At 52.0% G+C, this 23,210-nt stretch overlaps 10 protein-coding genes across 10 annotated transcripts; 4 read left to right on the plus strand and 6 right to left on the minus strand.

Annotated features, from left to right (window-relative positions):
• Window positions 1–288: 288 nt before the first annotated feature.
• GT037_003584 (translation initiation factor eif-2b subunit beta) lies at window positions 289–1,857 on the plus strand (the record flags this gene model as incomplete). Its single annotated transcript, XM_038928631.1, has 3 exons — window positions 289–383; window positions 440–1,732; window positions 1,785–1,857. 3 exons carry the CDS (start codon window positions 289–291, stop codon window positions 1,855–1,857), a joined length of 1,461 nt encoding a protein of 486 aa, XP_038788338.1.
• A 978-nt stretch (window positions 1,858–2,835) lies between these two features.
• On the plus strand, window positions 2,836–6,173 carry GT037_003585 (polysaccharide deacetylase; the record flags this gene model as incomplete). The annotated part of the gene is made up of 5 exons (XM_038928632.1): window positions 2,836–2,923; window positions 3,066–3,636; window positions 3,689–4,855; window positions 5,159–5,493; window positions 5,551–6,173. The coding sequence occupies 5 exons, from the start codon at window positions 2,836–2,838 to the stop codon at window positions 6,171–6,173; spliced, it is 2,784 nt and encodes a 927-aa protein (XP_038788339.1).
• Window positions 6,174–6,548: 375 nt separating this feature from the next.
• On the minus strand, window positions 6,549–7,616 carry GT037_003586 (uncharacterized protein; the record flags this gene model as incomplete). Its single annotated transcript, XM_038928633.1, has 2 exons — window positions 6,549–7,084; window positions 7,163–7,616. 2 exons carry the CDS (start codon window positions 7,614–7,616, stop codon window positions 6,549–6,551), a joined length of 990 nt encoding a protein of 329 aa, XP_038788340.1.
• A 1,292-nt stretch (window positions 7,617–8,908) lies between these two features.
• On the minus strand, window positions 8,909–10,934 carry GT037_003587 (uncharacterized protein; the record flags this gene model as incomplete). Its single annotated transcript, XM_038928634.1, has 2 exons — window positions 8,909–10,766; window positions 10,813–10,934. 2 exons carry the CDS (start codon window positions 10,932–10,934, stop codon window positions 8,909–8,911), a joined length of 1,980 nt encoding a protein of 659 aa, XP_038788341.1.
• Window positions 10,935–13,869: 2,935 nt separating this feature from the next.
• GT037_003588 (uncharacterized protein) lies at window positions 13,870–14,088 on the minus strand (the record flags this gene model as incomplete). The annotated part of the gene is made up of 1 exon (XM_038928635.1): window positions 13,870–14,088. One exon carries the CDS (start codon window positions 14,086–14,088, stop codon window positions 13,870–13,872), a length of 219 nt encoding a protein of 72 aa, XP_038788342.1.
• A 740-nt stretch (window positions 14,089–14,828) lies between these two features.
• GT037_003589 (uncharacterized protein) lies at window positions 14,829–15,389 on the plus strand (the record flags this gene model as incomplete). The annotated part of the gene is made up of 2 exons (XM_038928636.1): window positions 14,829–15,051; window positions 15,106–15,389. The coding sequence occupies 2 exons, from the start codon at window positions 14,829–14,831 to the stop codon at window positions 15,387–15,389; spliced, it is 507 nt and encodes a 168-aa protein (XP_038788343.1).
• Window positions 15,390–15,948: 559 nt separating this feature from the next.
• GT037_003590 (uncharacterized protein) lies at window positions 15,949–16,488 on the minus strand (the record flags this gene model as incomplete). The annotated part of the gene is made up of 3 exons (XM_038928637.1): window positions 15,949–16,094; window positions 16,141–16,200; window positions 16,278–16,488. 3 exons carry the CDS (start codon window positions 16,486–16,488, stop codon window positions 15,949–15,951), a joined length of 417 nt encoding a protein of 138 aa, XP_038788344.1.
• Window positions 16,489–16,893: 405 nt separating this feature from the next.
• On the plus strand, window positions 16,894–19,240 carry GT037_003591 (shugoshin family protein; the record flags this gene model as incomplete). Its single annotated transcript, XM_038928638.1, has 3 exons — window positions 16,894–17,372; window positions 17,437–17,891; window positions 17,937–19,240. The coding sequence occupies 3 exons, from the start codon at window positions 16,894–16,896 to the stop codon at window positions 19,238–19,240; spliced, it is 2,238 nt and encodes a 745-aa protein (XP_038788345.1).
• Window positions 19,241–19,714: 474 nt separating this feature from the next.
• GT037_003592 (uncharacterized protein) lies at window positions 19,715–20,419 on the minus strand (the record flags this gene model as incomplete). Its single annotated transcript, XM_038928639.1, has 1 exon — window positions 19,715–20,419. One exon carries the CDS (start codon window positions 20,417–20,419, stop codon window positions 19,715–19,717), a length of 705 nt encoding a protein of 234 aa, XP_038788346.1.
• Window positions 20,420–21,564: 1,145 nt separating this feature from the next.
• On the minus strand, window positions 21,565–23,076 carry GT037_003593 (chl4-domain-containing protein; the record flags this gene model as incomplete). The annotated part of the gene is made up of 1 exon (XM_038928640.1): window positions 21,565–23,076. The coding sequence occupies one exon, from the start codon at window positions 23,074–23,076 to the stop codon at window positions 21,565–21,567; it is 1,512 nt and encodes a 503-aa protein (XP_038788347.1).
• Between the last annotated feature and the right edge of the window lie 134 nt (window positions 23,077–23,210).

The following is a 23,210-nucleotide window of genomic DNA, read 5'->3' on the forward strand; positions in this document are numbered from 1 at the left end:
GGCAATGACGAAGCGCTCGAGCGACCGTGCCCAATCGGAACGCCGAAAGCTCAATTTGGTTACGACTCATACTTTTGCCATGACCACCGCTTCGACATGCAATTCCACTCCCACGCTGCCCCAACATCGCCATAGCCGCGTCGCCAGTGCTTTGGCCCAGCAGCGCATCCACCGACTGGCCAAAACACACCCCCCTCGGACCTGCCCAGCGACCACGAGAGTGACCAAACCACGACAACCCCACCACCCCACATACCCTCGATATTCGCTTTGGCACAGATTCCCACCATGCAGGGCGCAACAATACAGGCGCCGGGACTGTCGACGTACCTCAAGTCGCTCAAGAGCACGCCTGTCGATGCTTCGGTTGAGCATTTCATCTCGTGAGACGCGACTCTGCATCCACGTGCCCCAGCACCAACTAATCTCTCCGCTCCAGACTCCTCAAGCGACGCCAAATACGGAACTCGAGACCATGCGCTATAGCGACGACGGCTCTGCTCTTGCGCGTCGTCGGCGAGTTCAAGGGAAGGGATGCCGCAAAGCTCATTGAGCGCATAAAGCAGGTCGGCAGGCGGTTGACGTCGGCGCAACCACGAGAGGTAGTCGTGGGCAACATCGTACGACGCGTACTGGGGCTCGTGCGCGAGGTCGTCGACGAACACGCCGAAGGGCAAACGCCAACGGGAAGCGAGCCAGGCCACTCGACTCCACAGGCGCCCGCCCAGCACGACTCCCTTCACAGGCCAGCCTTGAACTCGAGCATATCCACCTTCAGCCCTCTCAGACATGCCGTCGCCGAACCCATGCACACAACTGTCTTCACCGACAACGCATCCGACGTCAGCGAACCCTCGAGACGGCCCCCGTTACTCACCTCACACACTTCGTATGCGCCCACCTCGTCCGCTCCTCTAGTCCACTCGCTATTCGGCCTCTTCTCCCAGCCCGCAGACACACCCTCGACCACAAGTACACCCACAGGCCAGGCTTCGCCAAACGGCAAGAGCACTCTCACAGCACTCAACCTGGAGCGCCTCGAGGGTATCAACAGGAGCCAGAATCTCGACCTCAAGGGCGAGGTCATGGAGGGCATAAGAGAACTCCAGGACGAGCTCGAAACATCAGACAAGCAGATTGCCGAAGTTGCCCTCGAGCACATTCACGCAAACGAGATTATCCTCACCCACACTGCGTCGACAACAGTCCAGAAGTTCCTCCTGTTCGCCGCACGAAAGCGCAAATTTACCGTCGTACACGCCGAGACATATCCCCACGATCACACCGCCACCCATGGCATCCTCCTTACCGGTAAAAAGCGAGAGGCGAACCCAGATGACGACGCCGACGACGACAAGTGGAAGCCCCTCACCGACGCCGGCATCCAAGTCTACGTTATCCCAGACTCACATGTCTTCGCCATAATGTCTCGCGTCAACAAGGTCATTCTAGCCACACACACCGTCTTGGCCAACGGCGGCCTGGTTGCTGCAGCCGGAGCACACATGATTGCAAAGGCTGCCAAGGAGCACCAGACGCCTGTTGTGGTGCTCAGTGGAGTATACAAGCTCAGTCCAGTCTACCCGTTCGACATCGACGAGCTGATCGAGCACGGTGATGCTGGAAGTGTAGTGCCCTACGACGACGGCGAGTTTGTCGACAAGGTCGATGTTGAGAACCCTCTGTATGACTACGTTCCTGCAGACCTTGTGGATCTCTACATTACCAATCTGTAAGTCGTGTCTCTAACCTCTCAGAGCACCGAGCAAAACTGACCCTTACAGTGGTGGACATGCACCTTCATACCTCTACCGTATTGTAGCGGACCACTACCGCTCCGAGGATATCACTTTGTAATTTAGCCACGAGCGACGGCGTTATGATACCAACCAAGCCTAGAAGGGACAGGGAAAAGTGTCGGCAGCAAACAATGTTACCCCGCCTAGAGTAGCATTACTCTTCTCTACAGTCATGCATTGCCTGAAACCAATAAATACAGCACAAATTCCTCATCCGTCCAACTCGAGGCACGTATGCCGCCATCTTCACCATCACCGACTCGTGCCCTCGCCCTCCACCCTCCCAACTAGCACACCTCCTACATACCCTTGACCCCCATTGGCCGCCCTTTCGTGCCCCTCCTGCACATACCCGTAACCCGTAGGTCACCACCCTCATTATTGGTCGCACGAACTTTAGCAGTGTGCCCTTCGGCCATGGGAAATCAACGGTTTCTGTCAGAATTACCGCGTTGGGTAGTTTGACGATGCGTGAGGGTGGGCCGGCGGGGCGGCAAGGGGCACTGTGGCGCTTTTGGATAAATAGTCGTGCCAAAGTGTGTAGTGCCCTTCAATGCACCTACTGCGCGTGGGGCGTTTTGCTTCTCTGGAAATTTGGCCGTAGGCGCATTCAGACATGACGCATGTGCATTACAGAACAAGGCTAGTTTGTAGAAGGCCGGTCGTTGTTCTTCGCATTCTAGCTCTGTTTCTGAGAGCTGGGATACACTGAGGGGTCACTATCACCGCCCCTCCATGTTCGATGGTGCATGCTTCGCCGTCCTACCTCGCACCGAAGCATTACGTGTATACTCTCATACCGATTGCGCGCGGAGAAATGATGATATGCAACAAGTGCTAGCCGTCGGCCATTTTTGGAAGCTACTCAGAGTGATAATGATAATGTACGGCTTATCATGGTCTCGGGTCGGCTGTTGTGACATTACGTATGCAGAGAACGCGGGCGCGCATCTTGTGGAGCTGAGTTAATCGAGTGTCAACCTGAGGTCCTTCTTCCCTGACTGGAGAAATTCTAAAGACGCGGGTAAGGCTCACAATGTCATTTCTTGAACTTGAAGGATTGCATGTGTTTGTTACGGGGGCGGCTGGAGGTATAGGAGGTGCGATCGTAGAGGAGTTTCTAGGTACGTATTGAATCCTGCATATTTGTATGCATTCTTGGATACTGGAAGAGAATGCTATGCCATCGAACACCGCAATCAAACCAACAACAACATCACCCCAACAGAGTGTCTCTATGCATCCCGATTGCTGACACTCACGCAGCACAAGGCTGTAAAGTCACTGCGCACGACCTCCGCCCAAACCCTCTCGCCTCAACAAAACCTAATCTTCACTGCTTACAGGGTGATATCAGCTCTGAAGCTTCCATCCAAGAATCCATCTCCCAAGCCATTAGCCACTTCTCACAACCCATAAATATCCTTTGTGCCAATGCTGGCATCACAGATGAATCTTCTAGCTACCCTATATGGAGCATGCCTAGCGATCTCTGGGATCGTACCTACGCTGTCAACGTTCGCGGTACTTTCCTAACGATCAAACACTTTCTCAGATCTGTCGAAGAATCACAAGTGGAAACCGGCAAGGACGTCAACAACGTCAGTGTTGTCGTGACGGGGTCCGAATGTGGAGTTTTTGGTCAGGCAGGACATGTGGAGTATGCGAGCGGAAAGGCGGCACTGCAGTACGGACTTGTAAAGACGGTAAAGAACGAGATAGTCAGGTTGAACAAGAGCGCCAGGATCAATGCTGTTGCACCTGGGTGGGTGGATACAAAATTGATTGAGGGTAGATTGGATGACCCTAAGGAGATGTGGAGGGAGGCTGAGGCTACGTGAGTCTGATGCTTGTATCCACTCTTGAGAGTATTTCGCTGACTGTTATAGTGTTCCCCTTAGGAAGATTGCTCAACCGACTGACGTAGCGCGAGCAGCTGCTTTCTTAGCCAGCCATCGTGCTGCGGGGCATATCTCTGGACAATGTATATCTGTCGACGGTGGTATGGAAGGTCGTATCGTGTGGTCGGAGGACGAAGTTCGCAAATCACAAGCAACTGCTGTGAAACCCGAGATGCCCTCTGTCAATACTACTGGTGAAGCCGAGATATTTGGTACCACTACCGAAGGCGTATCTCTAGCTAGTAGAAACACCTCAGCAACGGCCATCCCAACAACGTCATCTCTCACCGCCCCTCGAATCAGCCACGAACCGAAGATCAAGATACTGCTCTCGGTAGACTTTGACGCGGTATCAGGTTGGTTAGGCACTGGAGCTCACCCCAACAATAACCTCGCAGACTATAGTACGGGGTTCTTCAGTGGGCATGTCGGCGTCCCTAGGCTACTCAAACTCTTTGCAAAATACGACATCGCCAACAAAGTGACCTGGTTTGTACCAATGCACAGTGCAGAGTCCTTCCCCAAAGAATTTGCCGCAATCAAGAACAGTGGGGCAGAGATAGGATTACACGGCTACTGCCACGAAGGCGCTCCGCAGCTCACTCCAACCCAAGAACGCGAAGTCCTCGAACATTGCATAAGCCTCTACCAAGAGTTGTTAGGAAAACGTCCACTGGGCTACCGCGCGCCACTCTACCAGCTTCGAGAGAGTACCGTAGAGTTACTAGAAGAATACTCCTTCCTGTACGACTCTTCACTATCGCACCACGATAGCAAACCATACTACCTCCCCAATCTACCACCTATGAAGCCGCCAAAGTATACCGAGGAGGCCTCCGCAAAGGACTGGATGAAGCCTCTCCCCAGACCTAGCGCCCCTATGGCCAAGACACTGGTTGAAATTCCAGCAAACTGGTACACCGAAGACATGACGCCGCTTCAATACCTCCCTAATGTGCCCAACTCGCACGGCTATGTTGACGTGCGTGTGATGGAGAACATGTGGAAGGATAAATTTGATTGGATTAGGAGCGAGATGCGCGATGGCATTGGGGAAAAAGACGTAGTAGTATTTCCATTGGTCTTGCACCCAGATACTAGTGGTATGGCGCACGTCATTGGAATGATCGAGAGAGTAATCAAGTGGCTGAAGACGTGGGAAGGGGATGTAGAGTTTTGTACATATGAAGAGGCGGCTGGGGAGTGGAAGGAGAAGAACACGGTAGAGTGACGTCGGACACACGACGGTAAGTAGACTTTGGAAGAACAAGAGTGACTGTCGACTGTCGGCATTGCCATGACCATTGCATGCCGGAATCATAAGCTTCGTGTGAACTCCAACATGTCGCAATGCAACCATATGCGAGACGAAACCAACGACTGCTTTGTCCATGTCAATTGAGGATGACACGGCGCATATGAAGTGTCTAGCGCTGGCGCGCTGATCCCAGGGTCCAGGTCCCAAAGTCCCCACAAACGTCATCCGTTCCTCCGACCCAAACAATCAAACAAGTGGCTGCCTTGCCGCACGCATGCAGGAAGCAACGAAAAGCCAGCTTTATACAAGCCCAGGCTCGGACAGCAGACATTGCCATTTCCGTTTCCTGTGCAACTTCAAGTTGTTTCCCCAAAGCTCGTGGCCCATTGGGACAACTTTGCGCAACAGACGGAAGAAGGCATGGAGAAGCTTAAGGAAGCAGAAACAGCAGCGGCGCAGCGCTTGCGCAAAACGTTCAAATATCCCTCAGAATCCGACGACGAAGACACGATAGAAGCAGGCATGGATGAGCAAGGTAGCACTCTCCCTCCACCTGCTACTCGGCCCGTACCCAGCTAACACGACCACACAGATCGCGCAGCCCTCGTCCAAACCCTCAGCACACACGACACATCCACAACACACACGTACACGCTCTTTCTCCTCGCGCTTCCTTTACTCCCCACACTACTCTACATACCCCGCTTGCTCGCCCTGTCCACCCTTCCAACAAGTTTAGTCGCTGTCGCGAGTCTACTAGCCACGGCGTATACCTTGTACTTCCTACCCCTACCACCTACACAAATGGAGCCCATAGATGGCGTCGATGTGACACCTTCCACTTTCCAACCGCCATCAAGAGGGAGAGGGAAGGGCAAGAAACCCATGGGCGGATACGGAATCTACAACAAGACACCATCTTGGGAGCAACCGACTGAGAAGAGTGTGAGGCGGCCTGTACCGTATCTCTCAGAAGACATGGCAGACAGGATAGGCGATTATATTGTGCCTATCAACAGAGCTGTGTGTGGGCTTTTGGCACTGTATGAGGTGTGGTTGGCACGTGAGTGGAGTGAAGGCTTCATGATAGGAGGTGGCTTCTTGCCCGGGGTGATTTGTCTGGTGATTCTGTGGGCGAGAACCGAGCTGCGGATTATTGACATGGATGCGTTGGAGAGAATTAACGCGGGTGCTGCGCAGGGAAAGGTAAAGTGAAGCCCAGGCGAACTGCCGCCTCTGAAGCTCAACTATGAGATAGCCACGACAGAGATACCCATTGCACAATGACTTATGACTATGACGAGATAGCGATATCATTAGGTTCTATGTATAGGTGGAGGGTACTTATCCGTGATCAATATCATGTCGCGTCGATTGCACATGTCCAGTGCTTCGCTGTACTATGCTGTACCGTGAAATGCCAAAGATACCAAACCAACGCCGCGCTCGCTCGAAAAACAGGATCCAAATTTCTCTTTTTATGCGCTAATCATCAGATGGCACGTGAGCTACGCTCCTGGGACTTCCATGTCCAAGTCGATATTTATGTGTGACATGGTCGAAGAGGTCGAATGCCGAAGGGAGAGGTTCCTAGCCTGATCGCTTCCAAAACTGGTAACCCTTCTTCTCGCGTTTCTCGTTTGTCTCGCCGGCGACCATGTTCGTATCTCTGATGCCACCAGCTTCTGTGCCAGCAGGATCCATATGGTACGCCTTCTCGTTGCCTCTCTTCTTTCCCTTCTTGACATCCCTCCTGGATGCACAGCAACAGCAGAGTCCCATCTGTACGAGCCAAGCGAATATGGCAAAAGCACTTGCTACCCACATGAAGGCGAACAAGGTGACGCCAATTTCCGCCGAGATGTTTAGCTCAGCCACACCACCGATAGTGTTGCGGAAGATAATGAACATGACGGTCGCAATGACGGAGGCGACCGTTACGAATAGCGCGTTGAGGAAGGCAAGGATAGCAACAGCGAGGGTGAGCCAACGCGTGTAGATGGAGATAGGCATAACGAAGATGAGGACGAAGGACAAGACGGTTGCGGTAAGAAAGAGACCGAACATCCAGTTTGAGACGAGGTGAATGAGGTCGAGAATATCGTTGATGTCAGCGGGAAGGTTAACTATAGGTATTGTTAGTTGCTTGATTTGCAAAATGCGTCATGTGCAAGAATGGGATGGAATAGTGGGAAGCAACATACTCGACGCCCCAGCAAGAAGCTCGTTACGCAGGATCTCTACAGGGTTGAACCAATACAGCGTTTCTGGCTTACTACAGTAAGTCACGCCTTGGCCCGCATATCCTTCGCAGAATCCCCATAGCCCGACTTGGTAGAAATCGTGCAAACCCAGTGTTTGCGCGATGGTGTTGATCAGTGCGAAGTTTGGAACGCTTGCAGGCACGATATGGCTCAAGTCGAGCCGGATAAAGTACCAGTTTTTGATAACGGCTTTATTGCGTACGCCCGCAATGTTCACGAGAATAAGGAATATGAGTGTGATGAAGAGAAAGAAGGAGGTTGTGAGCGCCCATATCTTGCGTGTGCGGGTTGCGCGCTTGATCTGCTCTTTGCTGAGCTCAGGCACCACTGTTGGCGACGTTGTCTGTGAGACGGCGGTATCATCCGACTTGCGTCGGCGCGAGAAAATGCCCATTGTAGGCAATTCGGAGGTTTTCCAGGCGTTCAAGGGGAAGCAAGCGCTGCAGCGGAGAATAGTAAGAGAAGCAAGTGGACAGCCAACGACGGAAAACTTGAGACAAACGATGAGCGAAGAAAATCCGAAACACTTCGTCGATGAATGTTCAGGCCTTGGATCCGGGGCAACGCAACCTCATACGCGCGTGCTGCAGCAGCGGTCGTGTATTTTTATGGAGCCTTGTTGAAGATCTCGAGCTATGACGTACAGGACCCCTAACAGCAAGACTAGACACCGCAAGAAGGCGCTGGCGACGCGGCGCATTATTGCCTACGACACACATCGGCACTAAGCCACGCGACTAAGACGTCCAATAGCAAATCACCGGTCTAGATGTTGGGCGCGACTGAAGCACCGGCGTCGGCGCACGTTTGGTACTCGCATGGTCTGGCCGGTACGCGTGTTCAAGAGGCTGGTTATGACGTCGCCCTGGCTGCCGTTCACCATGAAGACTTTGGGGGTGGGGTTAATTGCTTGTGGCTGTGCTGGAGTACTTTGGTGTGGACAAACACGAGCAGAATGCATGTGTAAGATTTTCGCGGGTACGACGGGGGGAGCGGAGTTGGTGATCTGCGTGGATAATTTTGTCCATGACCGGTGCATAGCGGATGATGACGCTAGGCTTCGGCAGCAGAGGTGCATGATTTATGTCGAGGCTCCCTGCTAGGCACGCGCTCTTTTCGAGAGCGAACATTACCCTGTGCAACGAGTGCAAACAGGTACAGTCAAATGTGCTTGTAATAATGTTTCTTCTTTCCATTCCTCTATGTGCTCGGCTTACATGTTTCACAATCGCTCCAACGAGTCCCACCAACATCTACTCTCCAACACCAAACCGCCATGGTCTCCAAACCTTCAAGCTGCCCTCTACTTCAAGTTCTCCATCTCGCAGCAACGCAGAAGAATAAAAATTAGACATTGGAAAACGCCAGTCCATCGCTAAACCGCCCTAGAAAACGAGTAATCTGCCGGTCGATAGAGTCGCAACCGCGATGGAGAAAAATAGGAAAAAGTACATGACAAGCTGCCTGTACAGGTTGTTGCAGTGATGTGAAGACGGAGAGTAGCCAACGCGCGCGCTATGTCTATGCCACGATACCAAGGAAATCGTCAGAGCCGCTAAACAGCAGTGTATATAGAATTTGACATGATGTGAGCTTTTGATGTTCGGTCGAGTAGGAGAGTAGAGCTCTGCCAGCGAGCCGATGTGTCTATCGTCAAAGATAGGTGCTGAGCAGATTGCGACAGGTTTAGGCGCCCTCTACCATGTTCATCCTGGGCTTTAATTGTACCATGAAATCATCCCTGGTACCCATAACATCTCTTGGTATCCTGCTGACACGGTTGGCACCGCTACGAACTGCGAACCTGCCGACCGCTGAGATACCAGAATGGTTTGATCGAATAGATCCAGCATCTGAGGCACCTGAGCCAGCAGGGTCGCGAATGCGGCCAGGTGGTGCAAAGTCAAGCGCAGTGAAGGTGCCGGACTTGCGCATCAGGTAGGGACTGGGTAGCGCGGGAAGCTCGTCATAAGAACCAACGAGCGGTGTGTGCGGTCGCACGGCGGGACTGTAGGGTCTGGGGGCACCCAGTGGACTGTCTGGTCGTATACCGTTTTGTCTCTCACGGAACGAGACTGGCGGCGCAAAGTCAGCAGCATCGAAAACCATCGAGTTCTCGGTTAGCTTTCCGGGTGTGGGAAGAGAGGACAAAGCGGATGGTGGAGGCAGTGGCTTCTTCATTGGCGCAGGTAGACGCCCGCTCATTGAAGACATGCCGCGTGGCGGTGGGTATTGCGAGGAAGCCATGGAGCTGTTAGACATGTGCGGGCCGCGAGGACCAGTGGCAGTGTTGCTTCGGAAACGAGGAGGAGCACGTGGTGGAGGTGTCATGGCACGACGAGTAATAGGCTCGGCAAAAGGAGCGTTTGGCTGTGCGACGACAAAGGCACCGGTGCGCGGGTCGAATACAGTGCCGTCTTGGTACTCTGAGCCGTAGTCTTCGACATAGTCGGTGTACTGGTGACCACCAGCGGGTTCAGGCTTAGAGTCGTCAAAGTACTCCTTGTAGAAAGATCGGATACGGTTGGCACGCTCTTCGGGGTTCTCCTGAGGGTCATCGGAAGGCATAGGACGTAGGCTCATTGACAGACGGTTGGTGCTGTGACCAAAGTCGTCTACGGCAAGACCAACGTTCTGAGGACCAGTTGAGTAGCGAGGCTTGGGTGCAACGATCTTGGGCTGCTCGCTTTCTTTGGGTGATGGTGGTGTGATCTGGAAACCATCGCCATAGCTCGAGGTACTGATGATGCTATGCGTGTTTGTGTTCTCCAGTACAACAGCCTGGGACTGAACGCGTGGCAATGAGGGAATATCGTTGGTAGTTTGGACGGGTGACTTGTTGACTTGCTTTTCTGTAACACCAGGCTCGGGAATTGAGATGGTGGGAACATTGGTAGGCTTGAAGGCAGCATACTGGGTCTTGGGTTCAGCGGAAGGCGATTCAACTGGAGGTGAAACAGGAGACGACTCCTTGTCGAATCGTGGGTTCAATGGGCTGAGAGGAATACCCGGTTCAGGGAACTTGCTGTCTGGAGACCGTGAGCCGTCAGGGGACAGAGATTCGCCGCGAATGGGGTGCGAAGTCGACATCCTCTGTGCGTTTTGCAGCAGACCGGCCTGAAGGCCTTCCTTCTTTGTCCCAGCGCTCGAAGTTGTGTACATGGATCCTGCGTCGTTTCGGTAGGGACCACGGGTTGCGCTACGGATGCTCTGGTCATCCTTCAGATAAGCTACGGGGCCGTAGGGGTCATGAGGATCATGCTGCGAGCGCGATAACGAATGGAATGACTCTCGAGAGCCGTGCAGGCCAACAGGCAGTATGTATGGGCTTCCGGTTTCGATGGATAGACCTCGGTCGTGGCCTCCAGGGATTTCCTTCTCGGAAACGCTCATCTCGGGACCTCCTTTCTTGCCAGCTCTAGTCACACCCTCCATGCCCCAATCGTGCGACTTGTATTTGTCTTTTGAATCTTCCTCAGCAAGCTTCCTCTTGTTCCTGCGATGTAAGAAGAATAGGACAATCGTGATACCGACGACAGGCACACTAAGAACAATCAGCGCATTCACTATTAAAGACCTGAGCTACGTACATGACGGCAAGTGCAATGGCGATGGTGGGTACTTGAGTCGGCTTTGTGCAACCGGGATCACTGTCGCTGGTACATGTTGCGCTGGCGCGAGCTACAAGAACGCGGCTGGCCCTTTCGACCATGTGAATTGTTTGACTTGCGCTGCTAGGGGAGCCAACGTGGTTTTCATTACGCACATGGTGGTGCATATGTTGGTGGTGTGAATGTGCCATGGCTCTAGGACCGCTTTGGCATGCGAAGTCGTGATCGATAAAGCTAGTAATGGATACGGGGGAAGCTCGTCCTCTGAATTGTCGACGTGACACTATACAGTGTACGGTGGCGGGTGAGGCTCCGAGATGTAAGTATTAACAACGTAAGGTCGTAACTCAGTCGTAACTGCTTGTCGACAGAATAGTATATGCGAAACTCGTTCCGAGGTAGGCGAAGAGTGAATGGACGGCGATAGCCTAGGGTGATAGCAACACAACAAAACAATCTTCGGCCCAAAAAAGAATGACTGGGGTAAGATACGATCGAGCTGCGAAGGTTGCTGGTTATGGATGCTAAAAGAGCGACAGGCCCACGAAGAGGTGAGTTGAAGGAAAGAAGACGGATGGGCGCGAAAGGTAGATGAGGCGCCGCACAGGAGCCTGATCTCCGGTTCTGACTGACAGGCCTTTTGATTGGGCAGCTGTCTCAAGCCTTGCACGGGTCAAGTGTGTTACGCCGAGCAGATGGTGAAGGGCCCCCGTTTGTCGTTAGCCGCAGCCACATGTTTGACCTTGATCCGGGCCGTTAATTGCACTCCACGCAGACTTCATCAACCAGCTCCGCCTAGACGTCTTCACTGCTATCGCGAGTCTCTTCACGCAATCGATAGAGCTATCGTCGTATTTACCCAGCTGCACATCCACCCGTCGCGCTGCATCCGAAGCCCCTACTGGCCTGCAGGTTCAGGAGGCAGCTAGGCCGCACCGTTTATTTTGGACTGCGCCCCATGCGGAGCCGCTAGCCTCGATATGTGGTCGCTACTGCAGGAACCCTTTCGCGAACTTCCGTTATTCGTCAATTCACCTCTAACAGCAGATTATCGACCAGGGCTCCTGCCGCGAGCTCCAGACCACACAGCACCATCAGAAGCGCCCTGGCGCCCCTGAACCATAGACCGTGAACGCCCATCTCTCCATATTCACTCGTCGTGCTCTATTCCCGCATGTACAACAGATCAGCTTCCAGCAATCTTTTTTCCTTGCATAGCCACTCTCGTCCTCTGGTCGCCCAAGACCCGCAGAAAACTAATCCTCCCCCTTTCCCACGCAGTGGAGCTCAAACCGGTCCAGAACAAACCCGCTCCACGCTCTCTTCATTTCCCGATCCCGCTGCGGCCGAGCGCTGGTTGTGCACGACCTTCACCGGCCTTGTGTTCTGCATGTGGGCTATCCCCGAGCCCGCTTCCGCTTAACAGCCGTCATTTATCGACATTGTGCTCTCCATCCGTCAGATTTGTTCTGCTCTCCTTTTAGCATGTGAAACTCTTCGGAGCCTTATGAAACTCATAAGCATCGACTGCGCAGAGTTCAATTACACTCATGCATCGCTTTTTCCACGTCACCCGGTTGCGTACACGATACGATGACTATTGAGGTTGGTGCGAACACGTGAAGGAACTGTCAAATGTCGCTCACCGCCACTGGGGTTGCCCTGCAATATCCCTTCATCACTAAGGAAATTACCTGTCTCCCGCCACTGCAATCGGCTTCTGGTGTTTGATAAGCGCATGGTTGCCGGCATAATGGCCAGGCCTTCACTATAGAAAGATGCCTCCGACCTTGCTATAGGGAAATGGCCGAAAGTGATGTCACTCTCAGTGTGAGCGTACATGAACTGGTCATAGTTGCATCTCGTCCTCTAGGGTGCCGTTGCGGCTTGTTGACATCAGAGACTCTTATCACGCACAAATGTGTGAAGTATGTCTTCTTGGAAACATTCTCGGTTCGTGTTCGTCTAGACTAGGGCATAGAATGTGCCCTCACCGAGTAGGCAACAAGCACATCAGCCCATGACTATACTTGCTAGTACCGTATGATCTTTCAAACACAATGAAGACTATCATAGTTCAGGTTTTGTACCTGATGGCATTCAACTTTCACTGTATCCGGTGTTTCCCCTTGCACTTGTAAAACACCTTGATCCTCCATGTGCGCTCTATCCTGGTTGTGGCAGACTCAGGCCCTATGAGTCTCCTTGTGCATTCTTCTGCACATGTATGCAGCTCTTCCTTGATACTCCAATAGTCGCGGCTGCTAGGAACCCTGATACTCACCTCAATTGTGACGATGGAAAAGCAGCCCTTCAAGTCAAGCAATGCCTGGCAGTCTGGGACGCCAATATCCCATATCTGGATGATCGATAGCTGTGTTTGTAGACGCTCCATATCCATGCCAGTTCGAGGCGTAACGGAGGTCTGTTATTGTACCCGTTACGCGATTACTGCTGATAGTCTACTTTCCAGATGTCCTAAAAGCACTATCGTATTCAGTTCTTCATCATCTTGGCTAGACGTCGGCGCGATATGCACAGAATGAATGAATCCGGCAAAAACGAGGTTGATATGATGCTCAACATGTATGAGTAGTTGCTTCGAATAACACACCAGATGTGAATTATATCACAATATGGAAAGTATGACCGCACGCGTTTGCTTGTGAACGTTCAAGCATGCAAACCGAAGTATCTGCTGGGCCGTGGATTGCGAGTGGGAAATCAGCCTGCAGCAGAATTGGAACGCCGGGAGGTGCTTTTGACACGTTCCCCGAATACGCTGTCCTGGAAACCAAGTGAGCTGGCACCCTCTTCTATGGGGGTGTAAATTTGTGTCTTGTCGCGGAGCTCTTGAGACACAGAGAGGCAGGGTATCGATGGTGTCGATTCCCGGCACTGCCGATAGGGTATGTCTATTTTCCATGGTCTCAGATGCTCCCTTACGTGCCGGATACCAGACGGATTAATGTCCCTATCATATAGCACTGGCTGGACGCAAATGAGAATCGAAGTGTAGCAAGCAGCGTTGGTCATTTAAATGTCAAAGGGAACCTTGGAATGAAGCGGTGGTAGATGGTGTTGGTCATATTGAACGAAGAATATAATAAAAAAATATCGTGTTTTTTCGATTTTCCAGTGCTTCCACTGTATTATGTCAGTGTTCGGCTTGAAGCGGGTGAGAGAGTTTCGGCGTGATGCAATAATCTGGTTATTATCGCTTATACACAACGAACACTCTTTGAAAAGTGCCATCCAGTTGCTTACTCGTGTATGGAAAAGCTCGGTTTCGACAGCCTTTCAACACCACCAGAGAAACATTTTCCTGTCATACTATACTGACCGAAAGCTGTTGGCTTTGATCCATACGGTGCGCATGATTGTCTGGAAGGTTTTCCGACAACAACAACAACAACAACAACAACAACAGGGCTTCGTTATGTGTTAGACCTCATCCTGTTGTCTGCCCATATGGTCTCGTCCGCGGAAGTGTAGTGAGGGACTGTCGCAACGGAAAAGCAAATCGTGCACAGCCAGCCGTGCAGCCGTGAATATGCAGCGTGACCTAGGAAACGACGCACGGCATCTGCTGGCAAGTATGCTGCAATATAGCAAATGGGCGATGGAGGCCTACAGAAGCGATCGTGGGGTCGGCGTGGCTGCCAGGTGCGGGTTAGGCCGAGAAAGTACCGATTTGACTATGACGCATTGGCCACTCTGCTCTCACGAGACAAATCATCGTCGAACAACAAAGACATACATGCACAGAACAATCACCTGCTAACAACTCGCTGCTTATCCCTCACACCCTCTTTCTACCTTCTTTGATACAACTATTAACCAACCGCCCAAAACCAGGCGTCGGACCACGATCAAGACCCATCTCCAGCCATCGAATTCGCGATTCCTTTTGGTCCCTGCGCTGCGTAGCCACGCCCCACTGCCGTCCCAACTTCTTAAGGGTCCGGTCTCCCGAGCAATCCTTATCAAACAACATGTCGCACTTCAGCAATATGGCCGCCCCTCACCCAGTATCCCCCAGGACTACTACGCCAAACTCTGGGAGTAGGACCATGGAGGTCCGCCCTCAGCCTGTCCTGCGTCTGTCAGCACCTTCGGGCGTGCTCCGTCTGCGAGCAGAGCCCTCGCAACGTCGACACATTCAATGGGCGGAAGACGTGGTTGACAATGAAGGCATGGGGAAGAAATCATCCAAAGGTACAACCCTCCAATGACACCCTTGTGCCGTCAGAGGAACTAACAGACTCAAAGTCTGCTGCATTTATCACAAGCCCCGCGCTGCCGACGAGTCTTCCGACGATGACTCTTCAGATTCATCATCAGACTCAGATTCAGACTCTGAGCCCGACAACAGCACCGCAAGGCCTGCGGGAAGGATTGGCGGTGCGCGCGGCAGACGGCCACATCAGCACGATGATGGTTGTGAAGACGTCCACGATCATGGCCAGGCCTCTAGTACCCCGCAAAAGCACAAACGTCAACGGAGAAAGCCAAGCCCGAATGCTTACGAGAAGATGCCGAAGCAGAAGAAGTGAGCTTCAGTTGCGCTTCAGATGGCAGACTCACTTGGTCATGCTGGGAGCTGGCTTGTACGACTTGGAAACGATTCTCATTGCTTGGAGTTACGGGTGTTCACGAGACACGTTATGATTGGGACTGCGTCATTGCATAGCGCTGGCAACGGACTTGGATAGTCTGTAAAACTTCGTTTTTCGCTGTTGAAATTTGGCGCATTGAAGCTTTTACATCATCCTGTAGCATTAAATTTGCGCATGTGAAGTTGGGGACATGTATCCCTCTTATGCTTATTCCCGTCCCCTTGCCTCTCATTGGTGCTGTCTTCACCGTTCTTCGATGCACATGCTATCCCTCAGCTGTAGGACCAACTGCAGCTAACGTTGGGCTCGATTGCAGGTGTGCTAGGTGCATCCCAAGACGTCCCATTGCTTGCAAATGCTCGTTAATTGGACGGCCAACGCATGTATATGCAACCGATCGCGCATCAATCTTCCACCTTCGGTGTTCGTTCTGTCTCAAAGCGTTTGGGCTCAGCGAAAAGCTCGATAGGATGCCAGGCACATGTTGTCCACATGCTCAATCATCTGCTGTTGCTGCATTGGCCTGCTCTATTACCGCAGGCGCATGCTGTGTGGGAATGCGAACAAGCGTTTGTGGCAACGGCGGCTCATCCTCTGCCTTCTTTTCCGAGTCCTCCTCTTCCTTTGGCTGTGGAAGTTTTGCTGCTGTGATTTAGAACATAATCCTCCCGATGATCGCACAACTTACTGGACGCCATGTTGATAGCCCTTAGCACATTATGCCAATTTGACAATACTGCTGCGACCGCTAATCAACCACCAAGTTAGCATGATATTTCTACTGCGCTCCATGCTTGAGACTGCCTGTAAAACTCATTTACACACCTTCTGTTCCATTTGATAAAGTCGACAACTTATCAGCGAGCATCTGCATTTGGTCTGCGAGTCCTCCACTTAGTGCTTGCAGGTCTTTCAGGTTCGCTAGTTCGGCTTTTTTCTCTGCAATGCGCGCGAGCAATACGGGAGACTGTTGCTGAGAGCCGCCCATGGACTGATTACGGAGATGAGTAGGGAGAGGGCGCGTGAAGTTTGACATCCTTGACAGTTGGTGTACGTTCAGCACTCTCTTCGGCGAAAGTACAAGTAGTACTCGTAAATAGTAGGTAGATGTTCTTGCTTTGCGGGATGCGCTACCAGAAGTGTTTTCTCTGTGGAAGATTAGAGGACAGGAGAAGTGTCAGGTTATTGGTTTTTTGTCATTAATATGGTAGACAGTTGCCAAGCGTGATACGGATATGCTGTGCTGATACGCGTTCATGCCCCTCGTGTCACGTGGAAGCGCTCTTTTGGCTAGCCTATCTTGACTTAGCTTTGTTGCTATGTAAACATGCAATGACGAACACAGAAGGAACACCCACCGACGCCTTGTAGTATCCACGTCGCCACGACCGCGTAATCGTCTACAGCTTTATAATTAACTTCGACATACCTATTTGCGCATATGGCGCGTCTCAACGAGCCGCCGATCGCACCTCAGCCATCGACGGATTCTATCGAAGCACTCAAGCGACGCTTTTTGAGGCAGAACCGCGAACTCGCAAAAACGAACTCGATTCAGTCTATACGCATACGAAGCCTCGAAACAGACTGTTCGCGATTACTCGCCGAGAATTTGGCATTGCGCGAGCAGGTCCTGAACCTTCACAACACTATTGAGTCGCGTCCGGCACTCGATCAGATTGATGTTGTTAAGACACAGCTTGAAGCCAAGCTCTCAGAGCTCGGTAGCTTGGTAGCAGGTTTATCGCAATCAAGAGGTGGGTATGAGAAGGATGCGGGAAGACGAAAAAGCCAGATGACGGCAAAAAGAAAGAGCGGAGAAGAGCGACAATGGAGGAGTGGATTGGGTCTTCAGGAGGTAGAGAACGGCATGCTGCCTACAATCACAGAAGATAAATACTATCCTCGAAGGACAATGGGGTATGTCTTTATTGCCGTGCTAGAAATAGCATGCGCAGACGCACACGAAGCTAACTTGTCGCAGTGCAGACGAGCTTCAGCAGGTTTTAGAAGACCCGGACAGCCAATCACCAGACATCGGTCCTCCACCAGTTGCGCGATTCGAAGACGAAGATCCCATTGGTTTTGATCCCAGTCCTGCAGTAGAGGAACAACGTGAGGAAGCTGGAGATGAGGGCGAGCCTGCGTTGTCGGTAAACCTTGAGACACGTAAGAAGCGACGAGAAAGTGGGCCGAAACTTAACATACGTCGCGTGTCCCTTTTCGAATCTCCGGAAGAAGCCGAAGAGACAGCTACAAAGCCTCTGCGTACTGGAGCAAAGCGGAAATTCAGCGTCCAGGAAGACGAGGAAGTGAGCCAAGCCAAGGGTGACGCTTTCAGATTCAGTCGCCGCAATATCTCAGGTGCTCCAGGCATAGAGACATCTAGTAGCGAATCCAAGCCTTCGTCATTAGAGCGACTTCCCGTTCTTTCAGCTAGTAAGTACATACAAAGCAAGATAGGATCAATATCTGACTTGATAGAACCCGTCAATACCGATCCAATTTTGTCGCCAAAGAAGCATCGCTCTTCAAGCCAAGACAAGCCCGAGAAACCAGAGAAGCCCGAGAAGCCAGCATCGAAAGCTCGTAGTCGTCCTCGATTGAATATTACACGCAACACCACCCCGGACCTTCCGCTGATACCCATGCCTGAACCTGTACCTACTGCAGAGATCATACTCGATTCTCTACCTCCTAAGACACCTGCTGTGGACACTATTCTCTCTCCACCTTCTACCGAGCCGTCGACACAACGACCAGATAACAAGGATACACCGCCACCGGGAGATCTCAGTTCCGCAGATCAGACCGGTCAAGCAGGTCGACCTGGCAGACGAGCGCGTCCTCAAGTCAGTTACAAAGAGCCCAGTCTCAACGTAAAGATGCGACGTCCAGACGCTAAGCTAGTTGATGCGGTGGTCGATCGCAGGACAAGTGTAGAGACCCAGCATGTTCCTTCAACCCTTGTCAAGCGTGATGCAGATGGCGAAATCTCTTGGAAGCCCGTGTCGGTAGTCTCTCAGCCGAGAGGTGAAGAAGAGGCCGAAGCAGGCAGCCCACTGAGACAGAAACTCGACAGAAACCAAGACTCCAGGGCATCACCAGCGTCGTTTGAACCTGAGGAGCGATCGACAACCTCGAAGGCCATATCCGCGCTCATCACCGAAACCAGTACTGCTAAGAGAAGAGTATCGTCATCAACTGCAGGATCCGCCTCCGAGCTCTCCATCGCCAAGTCAGTAGATCTTCCTCTTCTAAATAAGGACACCATAGCCGTTGAACAAGAGCCGAAAGAGAAGGACAGCTTGGCCGTGTTCGACTTTACAGACTCCTCACCTGCGGACCCATCGACCAACCCACGTACACGGGTTAACGAACTTGCTAAAGCAGCGCGAAGTGCGCGGCGACACTCTGCTATGCCTGCCTCTTCTACATCAACTTCATTAGAAGAGCGCAAAGCCGAGAGGGGAAGGGTTGAAGGGGCACTCCCTTCGTTGCATAAGCGCACTGGAAGCGGAAATGTGAAGAACAGTAGTAGTACTTCGAGTCTAGGAAGAAGTACTAGTGCTAATGGTATTGCTAGGGGCACGTCAAGTGCTCGGACGGCAGGCGTGAAAGAGAAGAGACTTACCGATACTGCAAGTGTACCGGCTGGTGCCAGTACGACTGACGTAAGGGCGAACGCTGATGGAGCCGAAGGCATCAAAGTGCGAGACGGAGGGAGGGAGACGAGTACGTTAAGAGCTGAGCGCGCAGCTAGCCGTCGAAAAAGTATGATGCTTTAGGGCTGGACTTAGGATACCATGTAGATGATTGGGGCGTTCTCATATATTGGCGTTATGACTGGCACGACATGAGCTGTTTCTCCATAGCGACGGCGTTTTTCTTCGCGAATGTTACCTGATCTCACGGGATCATTTTCTCTATTCAGTGCAGTCAAATCGCTCTATGACGGTCATGAAGTCTAACTTGTTACTCTTCTCGATGGCTTTTTGTCAGGTTGCGCTCCTGTTGCGTCACGAGCGCGTCTCCGTCGATCCATCTTAGAGCATCACTCACATGTTGCATACAGTATATCGCCCATGAATCATATTAGTAGATGTATTGTTGCCGAGAAGCTGCTCAGTTAGCATGTCACAACATGTCGACAAGGTCATATGCGGTTGGTGATGTGATTGGTTGTATTGATGTGTGATGTATGTCTGTCTCTCAGCCTGATGAAGCCTTTGTTTGATACGACTTTTACCTGAACCCCACCTTTAACGGTTCCTGTCCTCATACCAGTCCTTCCCACTGTTGTCTTTGCTAAAGACTCTCTTGAAGCCTTTGGACACAGCATCAGTGACACTAAAGTCGTTGAACAACCATTGGTTGCTGTGTCGGCCATAGTACTTGAACTCCTTTGGCTCTTCGCTTCTCGCACTCTTGCCGCTTCCAACACTGCTTTGAGTGTCTCTGCGGCTGCGCTTGTGGACACGCGGTTTGCTGAACTCGCCTGGTGCGACACCAACACTTTCAGCATGTGTCTTGGAACTAGGCTCAGCGCACATAACGCGGAGGCCAGAGTACTGAGAGTAGTGGGAGTCATTGGTGCCTGTTGTGGACATTGTTGCTGATTTGGTGAAACGGGGCATGACGCCGCTGTCGATGGAGGTGGATCGGGGACATCGCTGGGACAGAATTGAGTCGGAGGAGGTTTCTCCATTGCCTTTGGCAGAGTTGTTGATGTTGTTGATGTTGTTGATGTTGGATTGGTGTTCGAACGAGACAAGCCTTGAGGTCAAGTCTTGAGCGTCGATGCGTTGGTTGTTATAGTCAGTCATCGGCAGTATGGTTGGAGACTGAGTAGAGAAGGTGATGACCTTTGGGTCTTGGCTGATTGTGGAGTGGAATGGATAGTCTTGGATCGTGTTTGGCCCTAGTGTCGAGGCAGTGGAACTAATGCTTGTAGATGGTAGTAGCATCGAATGTGGCAGTGCAAGCTAGGGGGGTGAATGAGGTATATATGCTTTCTCTTGTTTTCTTGCCAAGACCAACACTCTCACCACGGAATGCAGTCAAGACTTATTCCCGCCTCTAGGCGTCTTGGGTGGAGTCACTGGTTCAACGTATGGGTAGTCGGTTCGGGACAAACGTCTCCCTTGACCCAACCGTGAGCCGCATTGAACCTTACTAACCCACTTTATCCTGAAATACTCTCACTTCTGTTCGGTTAACCGCTATCGTACGTCAAATACGAGAACACATGACCTCTAACCCTTGATAGCGAATGTCAGCCTTACCCGGCTATCGGCAACCGCCACGCAATCCTAGAGGATAGTTTTAGAGACCGTGCAACAGCCACAGCAAGCCACATCCAATCCGCGCCCTGCAGCAACCTCAAAACGCAAGGCCGCGAATGCATACTACTGCAATTATGACATCGATATCGTTTTTCACGGCTAGGCGGGTACGGCTCGTGACTCGAAGCCTTCCGGTTAGGGCTAGCTGTGGCTTGTGAAGAGTTTTAGGGTGCCCCGGAGCCTTACGTGGCTTGAACAGTTGAGGCGCACGAGCCGGTTGAGCCACAGACAGGTGCATTGAAGTAGTATGAAAGTGGCCATCGGGTGGCTTGTGAAGCTCAGCAGCCAAATAGAGGTTGATGTGATTGCCGGTGTCCGAATCTGTAATCGGAAGGATAGCCTGAACGGATGTCAACAGCCGACAGGGCAGAGCTTGGGCAGGAGTCCATGCTCGATAAGAAATTATGCAGTACAAGACAAACTTTGGGTTAACATCGGTGATTTATCCTCGGCCAGGCTCAGAGCCCGCGCAAGGATGCATGGAGAGACGAAGAAGCTATGATTTGTAGGTGTGAACAGTCTGCTAGGACCTAGGGCGCTAAGGGATTTCAGAATGCTAGATCAGCAAGAGTAGGTAATTGCAGCACGAAAGCAGAGACACTGCACTGATTCTTGGAAACCAATAAAGTCAAGACGGCAAACTCCCTATAGTAACACAGCATCTCGTGTTGCCTAGCAAGAAGAACGCCATACGCCGCATCATCGTAATGGGTATATCGATATCAAAAACACCTGTCAGCGCCGCACATTGAAAGTTCACACGCCCACTAAACACCAGGTATACCATCCTTGCTGCGGATGCGTCCGTTTTTGACCGAACCTATGGTGACACCAACTTCACCAGTCATCCAGCCTGGCATCTTCTCACCGTCTATAATACCTTCTTCTACCAACTGCCTGATACCGGCGAACACATGCGTCCCTTGGAACGTGACCCGTACGTTCGGTACCCAGCCCTCTTCATTTTGTATTTCCTCGAGATCTTTAGCGGTTCTATCGAGAAGAGAAGGGCGGCCGCGCCGTGTACGGTTGCCAGTTTGAGCATCAAGGTTCGATATATCGTCGTCTAGTTGCGTCGGAGTACTGCCGTTAGAGGGAGATGGAAATGGGTCATCGATGCGGACTTCAAATCGCTCAAGACCTTGACCATCGTCAGGCTGCGCTGAGGTCCCGAACCGTCCAGCAGCTACCTCTTTCCTACGTTTGGCCTCTGAAGACTGTTTGTCGTCCAATGGTCGCTTGGGTCGACCGGGTCCAGCTTTGGATCCACCATTGGTATTGCTCTTTTCCCCTGTCATCTTGTCTTGCCCTTCACCCTTTTGTGTGGTGATAAAGTCTAGTGCATTCTGACTAAAACTATGATCTTGAAAGATGCTCCAACCACCTGCTGCAGCATTGCTCTTCCCAGGCCCGCGGTACGTCAAAAGGGCATCGAGTGACTTGGTGGTGAAGTTCGTACTTGTTAACTGGTAACGCGCAGACGGTCTTGAGAAGGCTTTCGGTATGGCTTGCTGCACGATATCCCTCAGATGTCTCCCTTGGTCTCCAACGACTTGGCCGGTAAGCGTTGCTAGCGATGAGTATACGAAAGGCGAACCATTAGGCCATACGAAAAATACAGCCTTGGCGCTATCCGTGCTGCTGGACTCGACGGTCAGCGACGCTTCGGTGCTGTACGGCGAATCGTGAATGTAGACTCGTAGTATGGTCATGGGCGACGATTTTATCCGTGTAATCAGGTAATGTGCCTTCATAAGCGGCGTCAGCTCTCTTGCAAGATTTGACATGAAGGTCTGCGCTTGGAATCGTGGAAGATGGTCTGAATCGTTTGTGACTTCCATGTCCGTCACTGGTGATCGCGCACTAGGTATCTTTGTGAGGCGCTTTGCCGTCCAACGCAAGGCATTCGGATGATCTAGTAAGTACTGTATCTCTGCCGTTGCCATTTGGTACATGGATATGCCGTGTCTCCAATCTCCCTCAAGTATGCGGTCAAGCACCTCCCTCCTGCCACCTTTGCGCGCAGCTAGCTGTTTGTACGTTTCTTGAAGCACTTCATAGCTTTGCGCCGGCTCGTATATCTCCTCGTCGTCCTCATCCACTCGATCACTGAGCAGATACGGCTTGCAGAAGTCGCGGTTTTTCTTGCTGAGCCATTGCAGCGCAAGCGACACGAGCGACTGGCGAGAGAGCTTTGTAAAGGTGCGCTGGACCTCGCGGTGGTTGACCGGCAACCGGTGAGAGTGCGGAATATTCTTATAGTCGGGAGCGGTCGCCATCACGTCGGTGCGGTCTGCGTCTACATGGAGGGACCGTCGGTTGTTGTTGATTGGAAGCTGTTATCGATAGTGGGAGTCGCGACGCGTCGAGGAGGAGCAGGGCCCACCACGTGACTTGGCTCACCCCCATTGTG

The sequence above is a fragment of the Alternaria burnsii genome (genome assembly GCF_013036055.1).
Source record: "Alternaria burnsii strain CBS107.38 chromosome Unknown 730, whole genome shotgun sequence".
Lineage (NCBI taxonomy): Eukaryota > Fungi > Ascomycota > Dothideomycetes > Pleosporales > Pleosporaceae > Alternaria > Alternaria burnsii.